General features: G+C 24.8%; 1 protein-coding gene across 2 annotated transcripts in view; it reads right to left on the bottom strand.

Annotated features, from left to right (window-relative positions):
* LOC100206578 (DNA excision repair protein ERCC-6) overlaps nt 1-20,302 on the bottom strand; it is a 39,664-nt gene that overhangs the window by 9,756 nt on the left and 9,606 nt on the right. For both annotated transcript variants that reach the window (XM_065791140.1, XM_065791141.1), the window contains exons 2-11: nt 14,768-14,882; nt 13,606-13,690; nt 13,038-13,467; nt 11,778-11,939; nt 10,878-11,033; nt 9,485-9,620; nt 8,931-9,101; nt 7,949-8,125; nt 1,316-1,432; nt 801-896 (exon numbers count right to left, since the gene is read on the bottom strand). In XM_065791140.1, coding sequence (XP_065647212.1) covers nt 801-896; nt 1,316-1,432; nt 7,949-8,125; nt 8,931-9,101; nt 9,485-9,620; nt 10,878-11,033; nt 11,778-11,939; nt 13,038-13,467; nt 13,606-13,690; nt 14,768-14,882 — 1,645 coding nt within the window. The remainder of the gene's footprint in view (nt 1-800; nt 897-1,315; nt 1,433-7,948; nt 8,126-8,930; nt 9,102-9,484; nt 9,621-10,877; nt 11,034-11,777; nt 11,940-13,037; nt 13,468-13,605; nt 13,691-14,767; nt 14,883-20,302) is intronic.

Below are 20,302 nucleotides of genomic sequence, written 5' to 3'. Positions count from 1 at the left end.
AAATTGTATTAAAAATTAAATTTTCAAGTTAAAACTATTGTCAATATAAATTTGCAGAAAAAAAAGACAATCAAAATTTTGCAAAACAGCATGCACTAGTAGAAAACAAAGGCAAATAAAATTTTGAGGGAAATAAAATACTGTTACTTTTGAATGATTTAACAATGATATAGCTATATATTTTCTTTAAGAAACTCACAACAAACCCAAGTTAAAAATAAAACTTATATTCTTTAAGAAACTTACACCAAGTTAAAAATAAAACCTATGTAAACAATATTTTAAAACTTCTGATTACTTACCAGATTAATTAGCAGAATTATTAATTATAAAAGTACCAGAAAATTACCAAACCTTCATATTTATTGTTTAACAAATTTTGATGCATAGAAAATCATTAAATTTTATATTAAAAAAACAAACTGCTATATATTTATAACCCTTCACACTATTGGTAACCAAATTTTAATATGATTGCTTCCTTTAAAAAATAATTGAAAATATCAATTATTTTGAAATGTGGTTTTTAACTAGAACTGTATGTTGTTGTAATTTACAATGTAAATTTGAACATAATGGTTTGCATTAAATTTATTTTTTTAATCTTATTAAATAAAGAAAAATTATTTTCATATGTAGGAGTTAACAATAAATACATGTAGGAGTTAACAACAATTACATGTAGGAGTTAACAACAATTACATGTAGGAGTTAACAACAATTATATGTAGGAGTTAACACAATTAACAAAACTTTGCTATCGAAATAATTTTTTTAAAGAAACTTTGAATTTGCATCACCTTCATGTCTCCATTTAATATGGAAGCAACATCACGAGAACTGATAAATTGTTTGTAGATTGCTTTCTGTTCTTCTGTCAATTTGCAAAACAAAATCTAAATTTTAGTTCAATACAGTAATTAATGTTTTGATTGACTATTTAACATCTTTCAAACCATTCCTTAAAATTTTAAATTGTAAAACTAGCAAATTTCGTTTGACATTTATTTTGTTGGATTTCTAATAAGCCTTATAATCCTCTGATAACTGAAATTGAAACATTCGAAAAATTTATTATATTTTAATTTTTTTGTGAGCGCATAATATGAATGGATTTTGATTCAGTTTATATTTTTTATATTTGTAATTTATAAATAAAATATTTTTTTTAAATGTCTATGATTTAATTTTTTTTTTAAATAATGTTTTTAACAAGAAGCAGTTAATACAATTTTTGAATTTATAAAAACAATACAAATAATGTTAATATTTTAGAATAAGTTAAAATAAATTTAAAGAAAAAAAACTATTGCACCTGTTCACTTTTAGTAGGTAGAAAAAGTGTTTGTTGAACATCTTTTTTCATTCTTCTTATCATATAAGGAGTAATTGTATCCTTGAGTATGCAACAGCATTTATAAGCTGTTTGAACCTAAAGAAAATATCTGTTATACAAATAAAAAAATCTGTTGTACACATAAAAAAATTTGCAACTAAATTGGGAAAAAACTATGATTGGGAAAATTTTACATTTTTTTATTAATGTAAATATAAAACAGTTCACTAAGTTATTACCAAGTAATCTTCATAAAACAACAACTAACCATAAAAGTGTATGCACCCATGCACCCCCAGAAGTATATGCACCAATGCACCCCAAAACCAAAGAAACCCAAAGAAAATATATTATACAACTACAAAAATTTAATCCTGCATTTTAAAACAAAAAATTTAATTCTGCATTTTAAACTATATAAAAAAGATATTTAATGCATAAATATTTGCAAATTCATATTGATTTATCTTTTATATGATGTATATATAAACCAAAACATTTGATTGAGTGAAACTTGTTAAAAACTTTGAAAAGATATTAGAGCAATATAATACGCATTTGTTATTTAGATTTTTTTATTTTCTCCATCTTAAAAACCCACACAGTTTTTGAGGTGCACATAAGATGGTTTACATAACACTTTATTGTCAGCATGTAAAAGTTTTCTTCAAAATATATAAGTAAGCAGCAATACAATCACCCTAAGAGCTGACTATCTTCTGAAATGTCGAAATGTTAACAACAAAAAAAACCATACCTAACCAAAATATTTTATGTCCCTAAAAAGGTGCAGCCACCTGTATAGAAGTTAATTTTAATAATGGTTTAAAAAATGAAATTATTCATAGTTATAATTATTTATAAGTTAAAATATTGCATAATATAATAAAAAATAAAATATTAAACTTACAGAACCATTTATAAAATTAAAGTTCATAGGGAATATGCCTAAAATACCTGAACCTTAAACCATACTCACTGTGAATGTATTTAATTTGTGAATATGATTTTTTAACTTTAAAACAAGAGCCTTAAAGAGCAAGACTTAAAGAACAAGCTGTGAGAGAAACAAGTTGAGAGCAGTACTACTAAGGACATAGTGAGGACTTCTTGCTTGTGAAGCAAGCATTCAAAAACATAATGAAAAAACTATAATAAAATAGTAATTAATGTTTAACATGCTAAATTTAAAATAAAATAATAACAAAATTTTGCTAAAAATTTGCTACTTTTTTAAATTATGTATGACTATATGGAAAAGTTGAAGCTTTACAACCAGACGCATTTTTGGGATACCACTACTTACTACTATACCTTGGGATACCACTACAAGATCTAGGGTTTACTCCTAACTCACAATTAAATTTGGTGTTTTATATCAGTATTTAGTTGTTTTTTTGTAAAGAATTATGATTATTTATAGTTCAAATCAATATCTATGATTAAACAAAGAAATTATTCTAGGAGAGTAAAACTGGAGAATTGTCACAAAGAAATCAAAACTAAAAACTACAGTTAAAGGGATCCCAAAGTGCCAAGACAAGTTGTGTTTATTTTAAAGAAAATGATAAAAAAAATGTTTGGCCAGAATTTTTTAAAATAACACAAAATAATAAATGTATACCAACAAAAACAAACTATGTTTTACTCGAAGCTCGCTATCTCCACAGTAGCAATTCTTTCAGAGTCTTTAAAATATACGCCGCAAACTACAGACTTTATAATTTATTCAAGCGCGTTTAATTCCAAAGAGTTTTTGTAAATGACATCATTGTAAAATCTTTTTTTTTGAATCATTATTATTTGTTATTGTTTTATTTGTTTTTTAAAATAGCGTCTATTATCAATCGTATGACTTTCCTATAAATTTTATAGCAGCTAAACATAAGAATATTTTTTTATAGAGCGCGAGAACCAAATAAAATTAAGATTTTTATATTACACTCTTAAATAAAATAAATATATAAAAAAGTCGTTGATCACCATATTATATACTCTGAACATTTTTATGTAAATAATGGAAAGTCTTTTTTAGTTTATCTAAGCTGTTTATTGCTATGTTTTTGTTCTCCTATCGAAACGACATTTAAAAAATTTTTAAATTTTTAATAAATAATTTAGGTAAACGACATCATTTATTAGAGATAATAGCCGAATTTTTTAATTTATAGTTAGAAAATATTATTAAGCTTGTCAATTTAGTGGAAATTGATACATTTTGATGATTTGCATAGAAATATTAAGATAATTTTGTATTTTGTATTTGCATTTGGATTTTGATAACTAAAGGATTAAAATGTTGGCAACTCCATACCAAAACAAACCTCTTAAAAAAAAGACAAAAAAACCTGTATGGATAAAAGAAACAAAATAGTTGAAAATCATATCAGCTATGAAAATTTGAATTTTGATAATGCTAAAACATTAAAGTTAAGCCATTTAAGTGTTGGCACTGAACAATAGTGTAAATATGGATATTGTAAAACTATGCCACTTGAAAAAGAATGTCTTTGTTGAGTTCGCCTCAGGTATTTTATTATATAAGTATTTCGAGAATATATGTAATCCGATGAAAAGTTTAGCAAATAAGGGGTCGTCCATAATATACATATGCCTGAATTTCGACCTTTCTCCCCCCCCCCCCCCATTACACATTTTGCTATAGTTTTTTTGAGTACCTTCCATCTCCCTAAAACTATCTACGCTCTTAACCTACCTTTACATTAATGTCTCTGTACTTTTATAACTGACCCCTCTCCCCCACCCAAACATACGTACTTTATGAACAATTCCTAAATGTTGTTAATTAAACTTTTATAAGGTTAAAAAATACAAAATAATTTTTAAATGCGAACTTCGTAAAAATAACAAAAAAATAACAATTTGAAATAACTAAAAAAATTCTATAGTAATTTATAATTAAAAAAAAAAACTTTTATATAATGATAAGTAACTAAACAAATTCTTTAATAATCTATAATGGGAAAAAAAAATTATTTTCAAATTTTCTACAGTACCTGATGAACTGAATAATGAACTGATGAACTGAATAATTATGTAGAGTAAAAAAATAATGATTTTATGAAATAACGTCATACTTTGGTAAACCAAAGTTTTTTTACTTCATTATTCATATTACTTTAATGTTTATTACAACTAGCATCAGCATTATTGCAACTAGCGTCAACATTATTGCAACTAGCATCAACATTATTGCAACTAGCATCAACATTATTGCAATTAGCATCAGCATTATTGCAACTAGCATCAACATTATTGCATCTTTAGCATTATTATTATAGATTTTAGGATTTTAAAAATTATAAATTTTTTCAGATTTAACCCTCATTGTTCCACACAATGTTTTTTTACAACGATTTTTATATTATTTTGTTCCACGAAATAATATAAAAATCTTGAAAAAGATTTATACTTACAATTTCTAAAAACAAGCTGTGCTAATAAAATTTAAAAACCAAATGTATTATTTTGTTTTTAATTACTTGTGGGTATTTAGTAAAATATTTATACAAATAAGTATGATTTTCTGATCATGGGAGAAAAAATACTTTAATAGCTTTAAAAAAAAAATCTACAAGGACACCACATACTGAAGCTGTTATGAATTAAATGCTCATAAAATAAACTATCAAGTCTGCAGGTTGTGGTGCATATTATAAAGACTCTAAGAACCGAGAGAAGATGGAGAAGAAAAGCTTCAACTAAAACAACAGTTTTAGTTTTATTGATATGCATTTATCATTTAGTTTAAACCAAAAAAATTTAGACTAAACGCTTTTTTTTTTAAACATTTTCTTTAGTATGACCACAACTAGTCTAGCTATATTCCAGGAAAAATAATAAAATAAAAAAAAAAGGGGGGGGGGGGACGGGGGAGGGGGAGGGCGAAATGTTGTGATACTCACCCCCTTAAATCAACTATGGTGGTTGGTGGGCAGATTTAAAAGTATGACTAGATTTAGTTTAGCTAGATTATCTTTTATTTTTTTGTTGGCATTTTTGTTGTTTGAAATATTTAACTTATAGTTAACTGCCTCAAGAAACTCGGTTGTCCCATCTAGGTTCATATTTTCACCTAATTTCTTTCTCAAAAAAACTTGGGTGATATCAGTGAGGATCACGATGAGAGATTTCATCCAGAAAATGCAAAAAGGAAAAATAGATATCAGGGACAATGGGATATTGTTAAGATGGAAGATTATGTATGGTTTCTAGCCAGAAAAGATAAATGTATATAAATTCATTTTTCTGGCTACACTCAAGAAAATCAAAGACCATCAATGAGCCAATTTTAAGGAAAGAGTTATCAACGAATTTATTGTAAAGAATTGTTTCTATTCGTTTTCACTAATATTGTACTTCCTAAATACCTATATTTTAAAGACAGCTACACAACATAGTTATATTTTGTGTATTGTCATTAAAATATGTTGTGTATTGTCATTAAAATATTAGAATGTACTGATACAACATTATAGTTAACAACTTTATTTAATAAATTTGTAATTATCTTAACTCTTTTGAATAAAAAAAAAGGGAAAAAAAACATATTTTATTGAGAGTAAGGTTAGGAGTTTATAAACCTTAGTTGGTAATCATTCTAGCAATGGTATATATAAAAAAACTCAGTTTTGAACTGCAAAACAGGTTAACACTAGGAAGAGCATCTGTTTGTAAAAATTTTTTCTTCAATTTTTCAATATTATCATATATAAATAAAATAAAGCATTGAAGTAAAAAAAAATAAACTTTTGTTATTATTTTATTGTAAGTTTAAATTTATTATGTTAAACATTTATTACTTTTTAATAGTTGCTTCAATATGTTTTTGTTCTACATAAAGAGTTTTTATTCCATTGACAAGACTTTTTATCCCATTTGGAATATACAATATAAATGAAAATTATCTTAATAAAAAAAAAGAAGAGACAGTTCTAAAAATGATATAAATCTATATAACATGTCACAGAGGACAGAGATTTTCTATTGACGCAGCTTATATTTAAGTTATACAATAAAAAAATAAAGGCTATTTTTGTAAAACCTACATTCAAATAATTTGCTGCATTTTTAAGTTTATTATTGCTTATATATTTAAATTATTATTTAAAAACATTCTCTAAAACTTTCGATGTTTACCCTGGTAAGCTATTACAGAAAATATTATTTAGAAAAGCAGCTGTATCTAAGCGGCTAGGTGTTATAATTTTATACACATTTATTCTGTTAATGCTGTATACTTTACCATATATGATGGAAATAGAGAACTCTAACTATGCTGCAGAGCTACACATCATCAGAGGTACACATCACAATCCATGAATAGCTTTGTATTTTTACGGGTTAATAGTTATTGCAAATAACTATTAACTTGTAAAAAAAAAGTTTAAACAGCATGTAAAAGCTAATTATGGCTTATTAAGAAATATTTTACATTGGTTTTACTTTATAATTTTTATTAAGACTCCTAGTTTCAAACCAAGCTGTCTTAGAAGTCTCGAATGTGTAAATATATATATATATATATATATATATATATATATATATATATATATATATATATATATATATATGTATATATATATATGTATATATATATATATAAATATGTATATACATATATATATATATAAACATGTATATACATATATATATATATATATATATATATATATATATATATATATATATATATATATATATGTATATATATATATATATATATATATATATATATATATAAATATATATATATATATAACTTTTTAATAGTGTTTTTAAATAATAAAGAGTTTTATCAGTTACCGATAACATATTCATGATCATAGTTTGTTTTCATAAATTAAACAAACGTCATTAAAACTTTACGTTATTGAATTGACGATAAACTTAAAATAAAATATCTTATTAATAAAATATTTACATCAAAATAAATCGTGCATTATGACAAAATAAATCGTGCACTATTATGACAAAAAATAATTTATATATTTAAAAGGAATTTATATAATTAATTCCTTAAGCTAAAACTTAAAACACTTTATTTTCTTTAACTAATTTTTAACAACAAAAAAATTATTAAACAAGCTGTTTCTTTAACAAAAAATTTTTTTACAATTGCGGTTAAATGCTTTTACTTACAACTTAATTTCTGCTAAATAAACGTCACATAAACGATATCAAAAGATAATTTAAATATTCTAAAAGATAAAAGTTTTTGCCAAACGCAAAACTGCTGAACGCTTAGGCAAATCACCTTTTCGCAAGCAAAATGCGAGCAGCATAATGCTTCTTAACAAGGTCTGATAAATATATATATATATATATATATATATATATATATATATATATATTTATATATATATATATATATATATATTTATATATATATATATATTTATATATATATATATATATATATATTTATGTATATATATATATATATACACACACACACACATACATATATATATATATACACACACACACATATATATGTATATATATATATATATATATACACACACATATATACATATATGTATATATATATACATATGAAAATTATTATCAATTATAAACCATTCATACCTGTAAAGATGAAGCACTTGCATATCCACCCATTGTAATTGGAATAGAAAATTCAGCCATAAACACTGGAAGTGTGCCAAGTCTGCCAGGGTACACAAAATCAAATAAGGACCATAATTCTTTTAAACTATTTTGCATTGGTGTACCCGTTAAAATAAGTCTATGAGATGTATTGAACTAAAACAAAGAAAGATAATATTTATAAATAATAAAGAATAAGATTTATTCTTTAATGCCCCTCTTGTTTTTAATAGTGGAGAAGTGACAGGTGCACTATACTCTTATTCTTAATGCTTCTTCTGATTCACTAGCAGATACAACTTCCGATCCTCATGTTTTCTTGACTAATATAACTAATAGCTTTCTTGCTATAACTCTCTTTTTTACTTTTTAATATTTCCTAACTTAAACAGTAGCTACTTCCAGCTTTGTTGGAGGTTTTTTTAAAACATCTACTTGCTGCGTTGTTGGAGGTAAAGTTGTTAAAAAAATAAATTGCAAGATTAGGACTGCTTATGTTTACCACAATATTAAGTTACCTTTATTATGTATAATTAAAGTTAAGTCTGGCCAATGCAGCCAATGCAGATCTTTTACTTTTGACTACTAAACTACTCTTGACCTGCATTAAATCAGCATAAAGTTTTTAACACAGAAGTTTCACCACTACAACATAGAAACAAAGTCGAAAAAAAATTGATGACCTCAGACACTTTTAGGTCGGCAATTAGGTCAACATTACTATATGCCGACCCTAATTATGAGGATTGCCAATGTGATGTGACTCCGGCTCCTGTATTTCTGTAAGAACACTGTAAATGCTTTACTACCATTTTATATTTTTTAAACAGTTAAAAGTAAACAGCTGTGTTCAGAACAGAAAGTAACCAGTCGTGTCAAAATAGTGAAAAAAAATTAGGAATATAAAATTTGAACCCTTAAGTATTTAACAATCTGATAAAATAAAACAAATACTTCCTACTTGCTTACAAGCTAGTGTAATTAATGCATCGGGGTTTCGAATTTTGTGACCTTCATCAAGAATCACATACTGCCAGTTATGTTTATAAAGTTCTTTTTTGTGATTCAGTACACTATTATAAGTTGTAATTAAGATACCAGGATGTTTGCTTATTGCTCTTATCAATGTCAACTATAAGAAATAATATATATATATATATATATATATATATATATATATATTATATATATATATATATATATATATATATATATATATATATATAAATATATATATATATATATATTTATAAGTTTTTAAAAAAATGATTGAAAAAAATTCTTTTATAAAACTAGCAACAAATAGTTTAAAATTAAAAAAAGAATAATTTAATATATATATATATAAGTTTTTAAAAAAATGATTCAAAGAAATTCTTTTATAAAACTAGCAACAAATAGCTTAAAATTAAAAAGACTAATTTAAAATAGAAATATTTAAACACTTAGTAAGGAAAAATTACAAATGTAAAAAATAAAAAGTACTCACTTTTTAGCATAAAAAGAAAAACTTACTGGGCTTCCTATAAAAGTTCCAGAACTGTGTAGAATTGCAACACGAAAATGAGGCCACCACTTGTGGAACTCTGACACCCATTGGAACATTACTGTTGCAGGACAGACAATCAAAACAGATCCCAGACCAAACTTGCTAAAATATTTTAAAAAAAGAAAGAAAAAGTATTAGATAATAAACACTGCTTATATTTAGAGCTTATATTTATATTTATGTTGAAATCATTTTTATTTCAACTTTTTACTTTACTTATTCCAGTACATTAACATGAAATAAAAACAGTTAAAACTACTTTTCATTTTTTAAAGACGGCTGATACAAAAATGTACATTAAGTATAGATAGACATGTAGAAATATATTGCAAAAAAGAGTATTCAGAGCTTGATAAAAATTAAGGTTGTTTGCATTTTTGCATGATGTTTGTAATGACAATTTTGTTTATTAGAAGTCAGTAGAAACTTAGAAAATTAAAAGTTTATATCAGTTAACAAACAAAATTTACAAACAACAAGTATTAAAACTTGTTTAACAAAAATTTAAAACATAAATAAAATAAATTAAAATAATAACGATAACAATTCAAAACTTTTAATAAAAATTCTGTCTATTTCATGTAATACTCATTTATTGAGCAAATTTCACTATTCTCAAATAATTTGAAATTAGCGCTTGCCAAAAATTTAAATCCTTTCATTTACAATATCTGAACCTGTCCTAAATAAACACTGATTTTAATGGCAAATAACCCAATAAAAGTTTTATTTTCAATTTTGAAACAAGTTTAATCAATTTTTACAGTTTTTTGAGAGCATAATGCCATTCACAAAGCAGTTTTTTAATTGATTGATAAAAGAGGATTCTAAATAAATTCATTAAACAGTTTCTTTATTGATTGGTCAAAGGGATTCTAAATAAATAGTAATATTAAAAATCCTATATCAAAAAATGTTTTATTTAGTAAACAAAAATCAACAAAAAAATTGTTAAACAACATTTTCAGAAAAAAATACTATAGTTAAAAACCATTCAACCTTTTCAACCATTACATCATGTTTTAGTTTATGAACTATATATGGGTCACATTAACTCCGTTGTTTGGGTTCTTAAGGTGTAAGAAATATTTTTTCATGACAAAAACAAAAAATTATTTAAAGTTGAAAGAAAAAAAATTGTTTAGCAATGTGATTTAAATAAATGTAACTTCATATTTTTGTCACGAAAAAATATTCCTTAGGTTTGTGTGATAGAATTATCAAAATAATATGGAGTCCAGTTATTTATTGGATGATTTTATATGGAATTACCAAAAAGTTAAAATATAAAGTTAAAAAAACTTGTTCACAAGACATAAAAAAAAAACTTGCAAGAAATTAAAAAAAAAGCATACACACTTGTTATTTATATTATTGCCTTTTTTAGAATAAGCAAGACCAGCAAGGAATGATATCACCTGAATAGTTTTCCCAAGTCCCATTTCATCTCCAACAATACCTCCAACCTCTTGTGCATGCAACTGCCATAACCATCTTACACCAACTCTCTGGTACCTAAAAATATAATACATTAAAATTAAAATATATATTATTAATAACAATATCGAAACAAGAATTTATTTAAATACAATTAAAGACCCAAAATAATTCATTTGTGTATTTAAGTTCATTGATAATCAATTTAATAAAATAATTTCTATTTTGTATAAATTTAGATAAGACTTGAATTGATATTGACACATACATCTGAAATAAACCATTATAGAAGTAATGATGTAATGAAAAATTAGAAAAAAATTGTGGTTTAATTAGGCTAAACAATAAATGAAGTTGTAATCACATCTGAAAATAACATTGACAGGAGAAAAAAACAGCATGATTCTTGCGACTGAACAATGACTTAACAATAACTGATTGATAACAACAAATAAGAAAAAAATTCATTAAATTGAACACTATGTTTTTACTCCCAATTCACTAAAACATCTAAATTTATCTTAACATTGTGTTAAAAATTATAATTTTTACCATTAATACTTTTTATATTATTTTTCACCATTAACATTTTAACTAGCATAAAATTTGCTTTTTAGAATGCTCAAAATTTTCAAACATAAACAACTTTTGTTAAGAGGGGGAAATTTTAATGTTAAAAAACCCATTTAAATGTGTTATTAAGTAAAAAAATCACCCTTGTGTAAAAGTTCTATACAATTGCAGAAGTTTTAAAATATTGCACTTTCGGCAGTATGAAGGTTTATAAAACTTGTCAAAGTATCACTACATAATTTCATTTACTTGTACAGTTTATTCCAAAGTTTTCTGGGTAATAAAAATCCATCTTCAATTTCTACATCATCATTAACATCATCATCTTCAGAAAAATCAAAGTTGTTACAGTCATCTAATACTTCTCCAGCTTTTATGGCTTCTTTTAACCTGCTTTTTATTTTTAATTTTCTAAATAAATATAATTAAAACCAATAATAAAAAAATATTTAATAAAGAGTGCTGTTAACAAAGAGATAAAAAAATTAATATAATAAAGTTACAATAAAATATTAGAAATAGAAATCATAAGAATTTCTACAAAAAATGTAAAAACTCCTATAGATCATGTTTCCAAAATTTACAAAAAATAACTTCTTGTCTTGAAATACTTTTCTTTTTATGGCAAACTAGTTACAGATACGTTTTAATTTTGATAAGAAAAATCAAATTTAACAAATTTGCTATATAAATAATTTGAAGTGGAAAGAATGTAAATTCAACAATTTAAGATAGAACTTATAAAATCAATTTTTTGTGAAGCATCTTGGTTTTGTGTTTTTTTAAACACAATTAATAAATGTTTAATGCTCATCTTGATATTTACACTTAATGCCTTTGATGTTATTGTTGATTGGATATATATATATATATATAATATATATATATATATATATATATATATATATATATATATATATATATATATATATATATATATATATCAACCCTCAGAATTAGGGTCGGCATTTGGCAATGCCAACCTAACTGCCGACCTAAAAGTGTTTGAGGTCAGCAAAAAATTGCAGACCTTGTTTCTATGTTTTATGGGGTAAGACCTTTGTATCAAATAATTTTTGCCGACCTCTAAAAGATTGAGGTTGGCAAATTATTGCCAACCTCATTTTCCTAATTCCGAGGGTTGATTTTATATATATATATATATATATATATATATATATATATATATATATATATATATATATATATATATATATATATATATATATATATATATATATTTCACTTTTTAATTTGATAAAATACTTTATGCATTTTCATTGGCTTGCACAAAATAACATCTTCCTTGAAGAAACGTTTCTGTATTATAAAACTTTACAAAGTTTTGAAGAGAAATGTGAAAAAGATTTTTAAAAGATTTTTTCAAAGATATTTTGTTGATTTAAAATACTTATCATGAAAAAAAAATCATAAAAAAAAAAAAACTTAGCAAAACAAACTAGAAAAAATTATTACATAAAAAAAAAAATAATTAAAAAGATGGCATACTTTATTCTCTCTTTATATGTATTAAAATCTCCATCATCTTTGACACATATAGTCTTATTAACTGAAACACAACACTTTTTTTTTGCGTTTGGTTTATTTAAAGATAATGACTTTACTTCATCAAAATCATCACTAGATTCATCATCAAATGGAACAAATTCGTCATCTGATGATCTTTTCCTTTTTATTTTCCCCTTCTCTAAATTTTTCTGCATACATTCTATTTTATGAATGTCATTTTTCTCAAATGAATCTTCTTTATCATCATTGGAGAAGTTTCTCATTAGAAGTAGAGAATCCTTTTTGTTCTCTTTAGAAATGTTTTTTTTCAAAGCCTCAAATGGAGTTATTTGACCAAGTTCAACTTCTTTTAACATTTTAATAGTGAATAAAGAACTTCCAATCGTGGAGCTTGTATTAATACTCATATCTAAAAATATATTAAACTAAAAAAAAACACTTAACAAAAGAGTATTACATAAAATATTTTGTTAAAACAAATTATATATAAATAAACCAATTTTAATAAATAAATAATATATTATATTGTACAAATAAATAAAAAAACCTGTTGATTCTTTAGGCTTCATTAGTTTTTGATACTCTTCCTCAGCAGCAACACATTGATTTTTTATTTGCTTCAAGTATTGTTCCTAATAATAAAAATAAAATATATAATGTAAACATGTATATGTATATGTATATATATGTATATTTATGTAAATATATGTATATATATGTATATGCATATATATATGTGTTGTTTTTTTTAATTGATGGATTGCCTTCCCAAAGCAAAACCCTCAGTGAATGTAGCAGCACTCATCATATGTTTTTCTATTTGTCAGTTGATGTAGCAGCACTTTTCACATGTTCTACCTGTTTATCAGTCGATGTAGCGCACTCCTAACATGTTCTACCTATTTGTTAGTCGATGTATGCAAACAGTAAAAAATAAAAATAAAAACATTCAGAATGTTTTTATTTTTATTAAAAAAGCAAAAAACATTCCAGTCTATTAAGTTGCAGATTCAGCATTTTTTAATATTTTATATTTATAAAAAGAAGTTTATATATTTAAAATAAGAATGCTTTGAAAAAATTGTGATGATAAAAGCCTGGAAACAAAAAAGCTCTAAAATTTGAGATGCCTTTGCCCCAAACATGAGAGCAACAAGATGATTTTTTCTACTATTCTTAACTAAACATTCATTGATAAATTGTTCATAAAGTAATTTCTTTCAAAAATTTTTACCACAAAAAATTTGTAACCCTCTCAAATTGAGGGGATTCAAAGTTAAAATGGTCATGATTTTTGAATGCTAAAAGATTATCGTATGAAATTTAAAGCTTATTGATGAATATTAATTTAGCTAAGAATAGTCTGTATATTAGTAAGAATGTCTAACATCAAAAAATGCTGGATCATGAAAATACAATGGTAAAAACTTTACACTAAAATTAAAAATTGTATAACTTTTTGAACTATATGAAGTTAAAAAGCTCAAATATTTAAATCAATTAAGCCAATTTTATTTAAAATTTTGAAGAAAAATCAGCAGCACAAAAAAACAACAAAATAGTTTAAGTGCAAAAAAATTTAAATGTTGTAAAATAATGTTCTCATTATACTTGATCATCCACGGGCTACATAAATCAAATAAAAGTAATATGAATAAGCAAAAATTGTAAAACATTTTTAAAGCTTCTTTTTTTTTTAAAAAGGATACCTTGGTTTTCTTTTTTTGAAGTAAAGAAAAAGAAACTTTTTTTGTGTCTTCGTTATACCCCATTTTCGCATTTTCAAATATCTGTTCAATATCATCAAGATCTTTAGACACAATTCTATAATAAAAATATTTATAATGTGCATTAAATTAATTAATTCTATAATAAAAATATTTATTATGCACATTAAACCAATTAATTCTAGAATAAAAATAATTATTAAGTGCATTAAAAACCAGCAAAAATATTATTATATACATTATAAACCTAAAATAAAAATGAAGTATTTATTTACATTAAAAAAGAAAAAGGAATTAAACAATTAAAATACAATTAAACAATTCCATAAATAGTAACATTAAAGCAGTATTAAAGAATTAATGACAAAAACTAATAGGACTGCTTTAATAAATGCATACTTAGGTGAGCATGAAACAAAACTGGTGACATCATAGTGAAATGACTATATGGGGAGGTTTAAGTACATTAATTTTGGCAAACAGTATCTATGCAAGACAGTTATTGATCTGGATAGTAACATATGATAGGAATTAACAACTCTGCAGGTTTGCCAATTTATAATAAAAACCTTGGTCAACAACAATTATCATTTAGTGAATCAAATGAGTATGATTTACTGCACACCATTGTTGGACTTAATCAACCACAGTTTTATGATTTATGAAAACAGTTTCAACCTAAAATGTATAAAAAAATCTCATAAGAATAGTTTAAAAAAAAACTTTAATCTAGATTGTTTTCCAGACAAAAAAACAAATTAATTTTAGATGTTTAATATTTTTCTATATTTAACTTGTTTAAATTTTTATATAAACTAAACTTCTATAAAATCATTTATTAAACATAAGAAAAATTTAATTTAAAATATTTTTAGTAATACCCCTTAATGCTTTACAATGCTTAAAGACAGTTTTAATTTTTTGATTTTAAATAACTAGTCATTCAAGTGGTTATTTTAAATTACTAGTAAACTGAGTGGTAGTTATTTTAAATTATTAGAAATTCGAGCAGTCGTTATTTTAAATTACTACTAATTTTAGTGGTCGTAACTTTAAATAGAAACCAAGTGTAGCTGCAGAAAGTATAAAATTTTAACATGCATCAATGATATGAAGTTTAGGGGCTGTCCATTAAGTCAACAGTTTTTTGGCAAATTTTATATCCCCCTCACAACTTGCCAAATTTCTAAAGACTCCTCCTATGAAACTACATCAACATTTGATTACCCTCCTCCTCCAAAAAGTCAAATTAAAATGGAAAAAAACAAACAAACAATATTTTAAATAGACTAGTTTACAATGAAAACAAAAAAATGATTAAAAGTAAAACATTTAGAAAAAAAATTTATTCAAATTTTAACTTACAAACATATTTCAAATGAATTTAAAATTACAAATGTTGTTCTGAACAAAAAGTGAATAAAAGTAAAAGGTATATATAAAAAAAATTTTAATAAAATTTTAACTTATGAACATATTTCGAGTTTATAACTACAAAGACTTATTCTGAACAAAAAAAAGTTAAAGGGTTCATAAAAATGTGTACACCTTACAAATTATGAACATATTTCAAATAAATACAACACTTTAATGGGCCATTTAAAGTTTCCTCATTTTAATATTAGACCTAATCCAATTTCAAAGTGAAGGCCAAATATTGCTAATAGAATCTAGTATAACAAAAAATGCATTTAACAAACTATATAAACCAGGGGTCTGCAACATTTTGAGACGGAAGAGCTAAAAGTTACAATTTACAAAGTTTTGGTTTTAAAAGAGCTACCAACATCTTTACATTAATATAATATTAAAATTTATGCATGGAGCTAAAGAGCTGCATCTTGACATCGAAAGAACCATATGAAGCTTGCGAGCCGCAGAGTAAATCCCTGGTATAAACATTTAAATAATATAATGTAGACTATGTATTTACATAACTCTTTTTTGTTTTCACACCAGACTAACCAACAGCTTAAAAAAAAATAATAATGTTACGAATAAACATCTTGTGAGTGCTTATTCAGTTCTGTATGTGTCAAGTCTTTTTAAAACACAACACAGTTTTTAAAAAGTAGGAATATTAATAGCTTTATTCAAATACTGAAGGTTGAGTGAGTATGTAACACAGAACTGCAAATGCTGCTAAAAAAAGTAACATAGTTGACATTGCCTTGTTTTGACTTTTCCCTCCCCTTTGTCAACAACTGTCAAAAAAAAATGCAGACCCTTCTTCCCCCTATTTTGTTGACATAATTAATGGGCATCCTCTTAATCTAGCGCAGTTGTTTACTTTTAGTACAAAAAATTAAAGCCAATCCTTAAAAACTGCCATCTGCTTTTTTAAAAAAAAATTGGCTGACCAAAAAGTGTAAAAAACAAATGAATGCTTGGGTGAATGATTATTAGATTATTGGGCAAGAAAGTAATATAAAATAAGATTCATTTTTGACCACAAAAATAAATATAATCTCATATTTAGAAACTAAACAGTTTTTTTGTTTTAAAATAAGTAAAAAAATATTTTTATTTGTTGGTCCTCCATGTGTATTTTAATCACATTTTTTTTTAATTAAACAATTCAAATGCCAAACCATATTTTGAAACTTTTCTGTGCTTTTAAACATTAATAATTAAGGACATAATAATTATCAACTAAAATACCTATAACATAAGATATTGAGAAAATTATTATAATAGATGGTACTATAATAGTTAGATGGAGTATTATTGTAATAGATGGTATGGGTAATATATTTCAATTAAAAAATAATAATAACCCTGTCTAGCTTCTACTACTATTTTATACCCCAAGCAGAACAGTTTAGTTTGCCTGTTGGCCCAACCTATTTGTTATAAAAAATAAGTTGAGCCAAAAGTGTTTTAGTTGGCTGTATGATGGTATCATGTTAGCATATGATCGGTTGCCCATTTCAAAACTACCTTTTCATAAATTTGTTAAATAAAATTTACAAAAAAAATTCTCTAAAATAATTTTAATAAATAAAGAAAAAATTCCTTTTGTGTTGATGTAGATTTTATTATTGAGAGTGCATCCTTAAGTTCTAATTTTTTTATTCTGTAACCAGTTGTTTAAAAGATATTACATTCTTGTCTTATTGTTTTAATTTGAACGTTTGATAATACTATTCACATTCATCCAGTATTAATATCTGTAAATTATCTTTAATTAATAAATTTGATTGTTCTTAGAGAAATAATTGTTTTTGTTATTATATTCAAATTCAGCTTTAGCATTAGAAAAATTATCATCACTCTCATCACTGTCCATTTTCAAGCAATTGGAGTACAATCTATTTAGGATTGCTTTCTCAGTTTTATAAATTTCATCCTTTGGTGCAGATTTAAAAAATGAAGAAGCAAAACCATCTTTGTCATCAGATCTTGAATTTTGGAAAAAATTGAAGATACAATATTATTATCTCTTCTGATATTAATTGCTTCCTTTATTTTCTGCAGAAATTCTTGACTTATTTTAGAATTAACTTCCTGTATATTTGCAAAAAAAAATTTTTTAATCTCTTCACAGTTGATAGTGTGGAATCTTCTCATTAATTAATGTTTCTCTGTTTTTCTTCATCATTTTTGTAGGAGATTCTTTATACCTTCAATTGTATTTTAATTTAAGTATTCAATTACAGCTCTTCCTGTTCCTGTACTTTATTTTCTAAACCTTATTCATATTCTTTAACAACTTTATCTACTGCATCATCAGTATCATTATTGTTTTTAACATTGCATTTCTTTCTTTCAGTATAAAATATTTTTATAACTGGTAGATGCAAAGTTTGTAACATTACAAACATGCTTTGCATCTAGCAGCGGATAAGCAGGAACCAAAAACTCCTGAATTTTTGCATAACAGACGAGTGATAAAAGCTACAACATCTTTGTTTAAGTAAAGATCAATGATTTTTCTTCTAATATTTCTAGCACCTTTTTTACTTTACCACTACCTTCAATATATATATAGCTTAAAAAAATTGTAAAAACTGTATGAATCTTTTGAATTTCCATATATACAAACATTCATATATCTTTAATTTTTAAGACTGGTTCATTCACTAATTCCTTCATAGATACACTCAACTTTTTATACTCCATTTTTAATTTCTTTATATTTTATACTAGCTCTTCTTCCCTTAATATAATAAAAAATCCACCATAAAATTCCACCATTATTTGTTGTATACCACAAGGATTCTGTGGTAGATTGAATCCTCCTTCAGCCATACTATGTTGTATAAACTCACTTTTAGCTACTTGTTTAAAAGAGAACCTATCTACAGCTGTGATTTTGAATATAAATTCCTCATTCGGAGTTCCAAGTTTTACATATATTAAAACTGTTTGATTGTTATTCAATCGCTATTTTACTTGTTGACAAGATGTCAATGGGTATGATGTGGATAGGTACTTTTGACTCCTATTTTTTTTTTGAATTTGTGGAACCTTTTAGATACTGGTGCAGGCAAATAGTTGACAAATTTTTGCATAATAGTTTTTTGCTGCAAATGTTGCATATAACATAATTTCTTTAGGTTCTTTCTTTTTAAAATAATATCACAAATCTTTATATATTATGCTTATTTATGTGGATAAAAAATTAATTATCTAAATGATAAGAAAAAATTGACAGAAGAGTCAGGTTTACAAATTTATTTTGCCAACTTATTTTAGAAATTATTTAATCTTTTAATGGTTTTTAACAGAACTGCAGAATAAAGATTATTGATACTTAATATTTATATTTATAAAATCACACAAAATACTTATATTGTTACGTTAAATTATATAACCGAACTTTTTTTTTTTTTTTTTTTTTTTTAGATTATTCACCTCCCCAAGGCCCGAGGGGGGCCACTACAGTCGAGGAGGCTACTTTTTTTTTTTTTTTTTTTTTTTTTTTCAATTTTTTTTTTTTTAATTTTTTTTTTAATTGTTATTTGTGGTGCAACCCTCTCTCAACTCTTAAACTCCGAAACACGAACCTTGGCCGCTGCGCGGAGAAACTCTTTGCAGACACCTACAGTGGTGGCCAAAAGTCTTGGAACAAAACATTTAACGACCAAAAAAATTTATTTTTGATCTAAAGTATAAATTTTGAAAGTTTGATGCTTTTGTTTTTACATAGTAATATGTTTATAGTTACATATTTGTATATTGCGCAATTTATTATCGTTTTGTATTATTCATAAGCAATTTATCAGCTATATTATGCCAGAACTTTCACCTAAAAAAAGAGGAATTATTGCTGTATTATATGAACAAGGTTTAGTTCAAAGAGAAATATCTGAAAAGCTTGATTGTTCATTATCAACTGTAAGTAGAACTTTTAAAAGGCATAAAGAAGAGCCCCAATTAAATTTTACTTTAAAGATGAGATCAGGCAGGCCCAGAGCAACCACCTCAAGAACCGACAAACTTATTGGCCGGATCAGCCATGCAAATCCACGGCTATCTGCACACGAGATTTCAAAAGAAATTTTTATTGAGAAA

This window comes from Hydra vulgaris, chromosome 02 (genome assembly GCF_038396675.1).
Source record: "Hydra vulgaris chromosome 02, alternate assembly HydraT2T_AEP".
In the NCBI taxonomy this organism is placed as follows: Eukaryota; Metazoa; Cnidaria; class Hydrozoa; order Anthoathecata; family Hydridae; genus Hydra; species Hydra vulgaris.
Note: the sequence above shows the minus strand (reverse complement) of the source record. Positions and strands in the feature narration are given on the sequence as shown.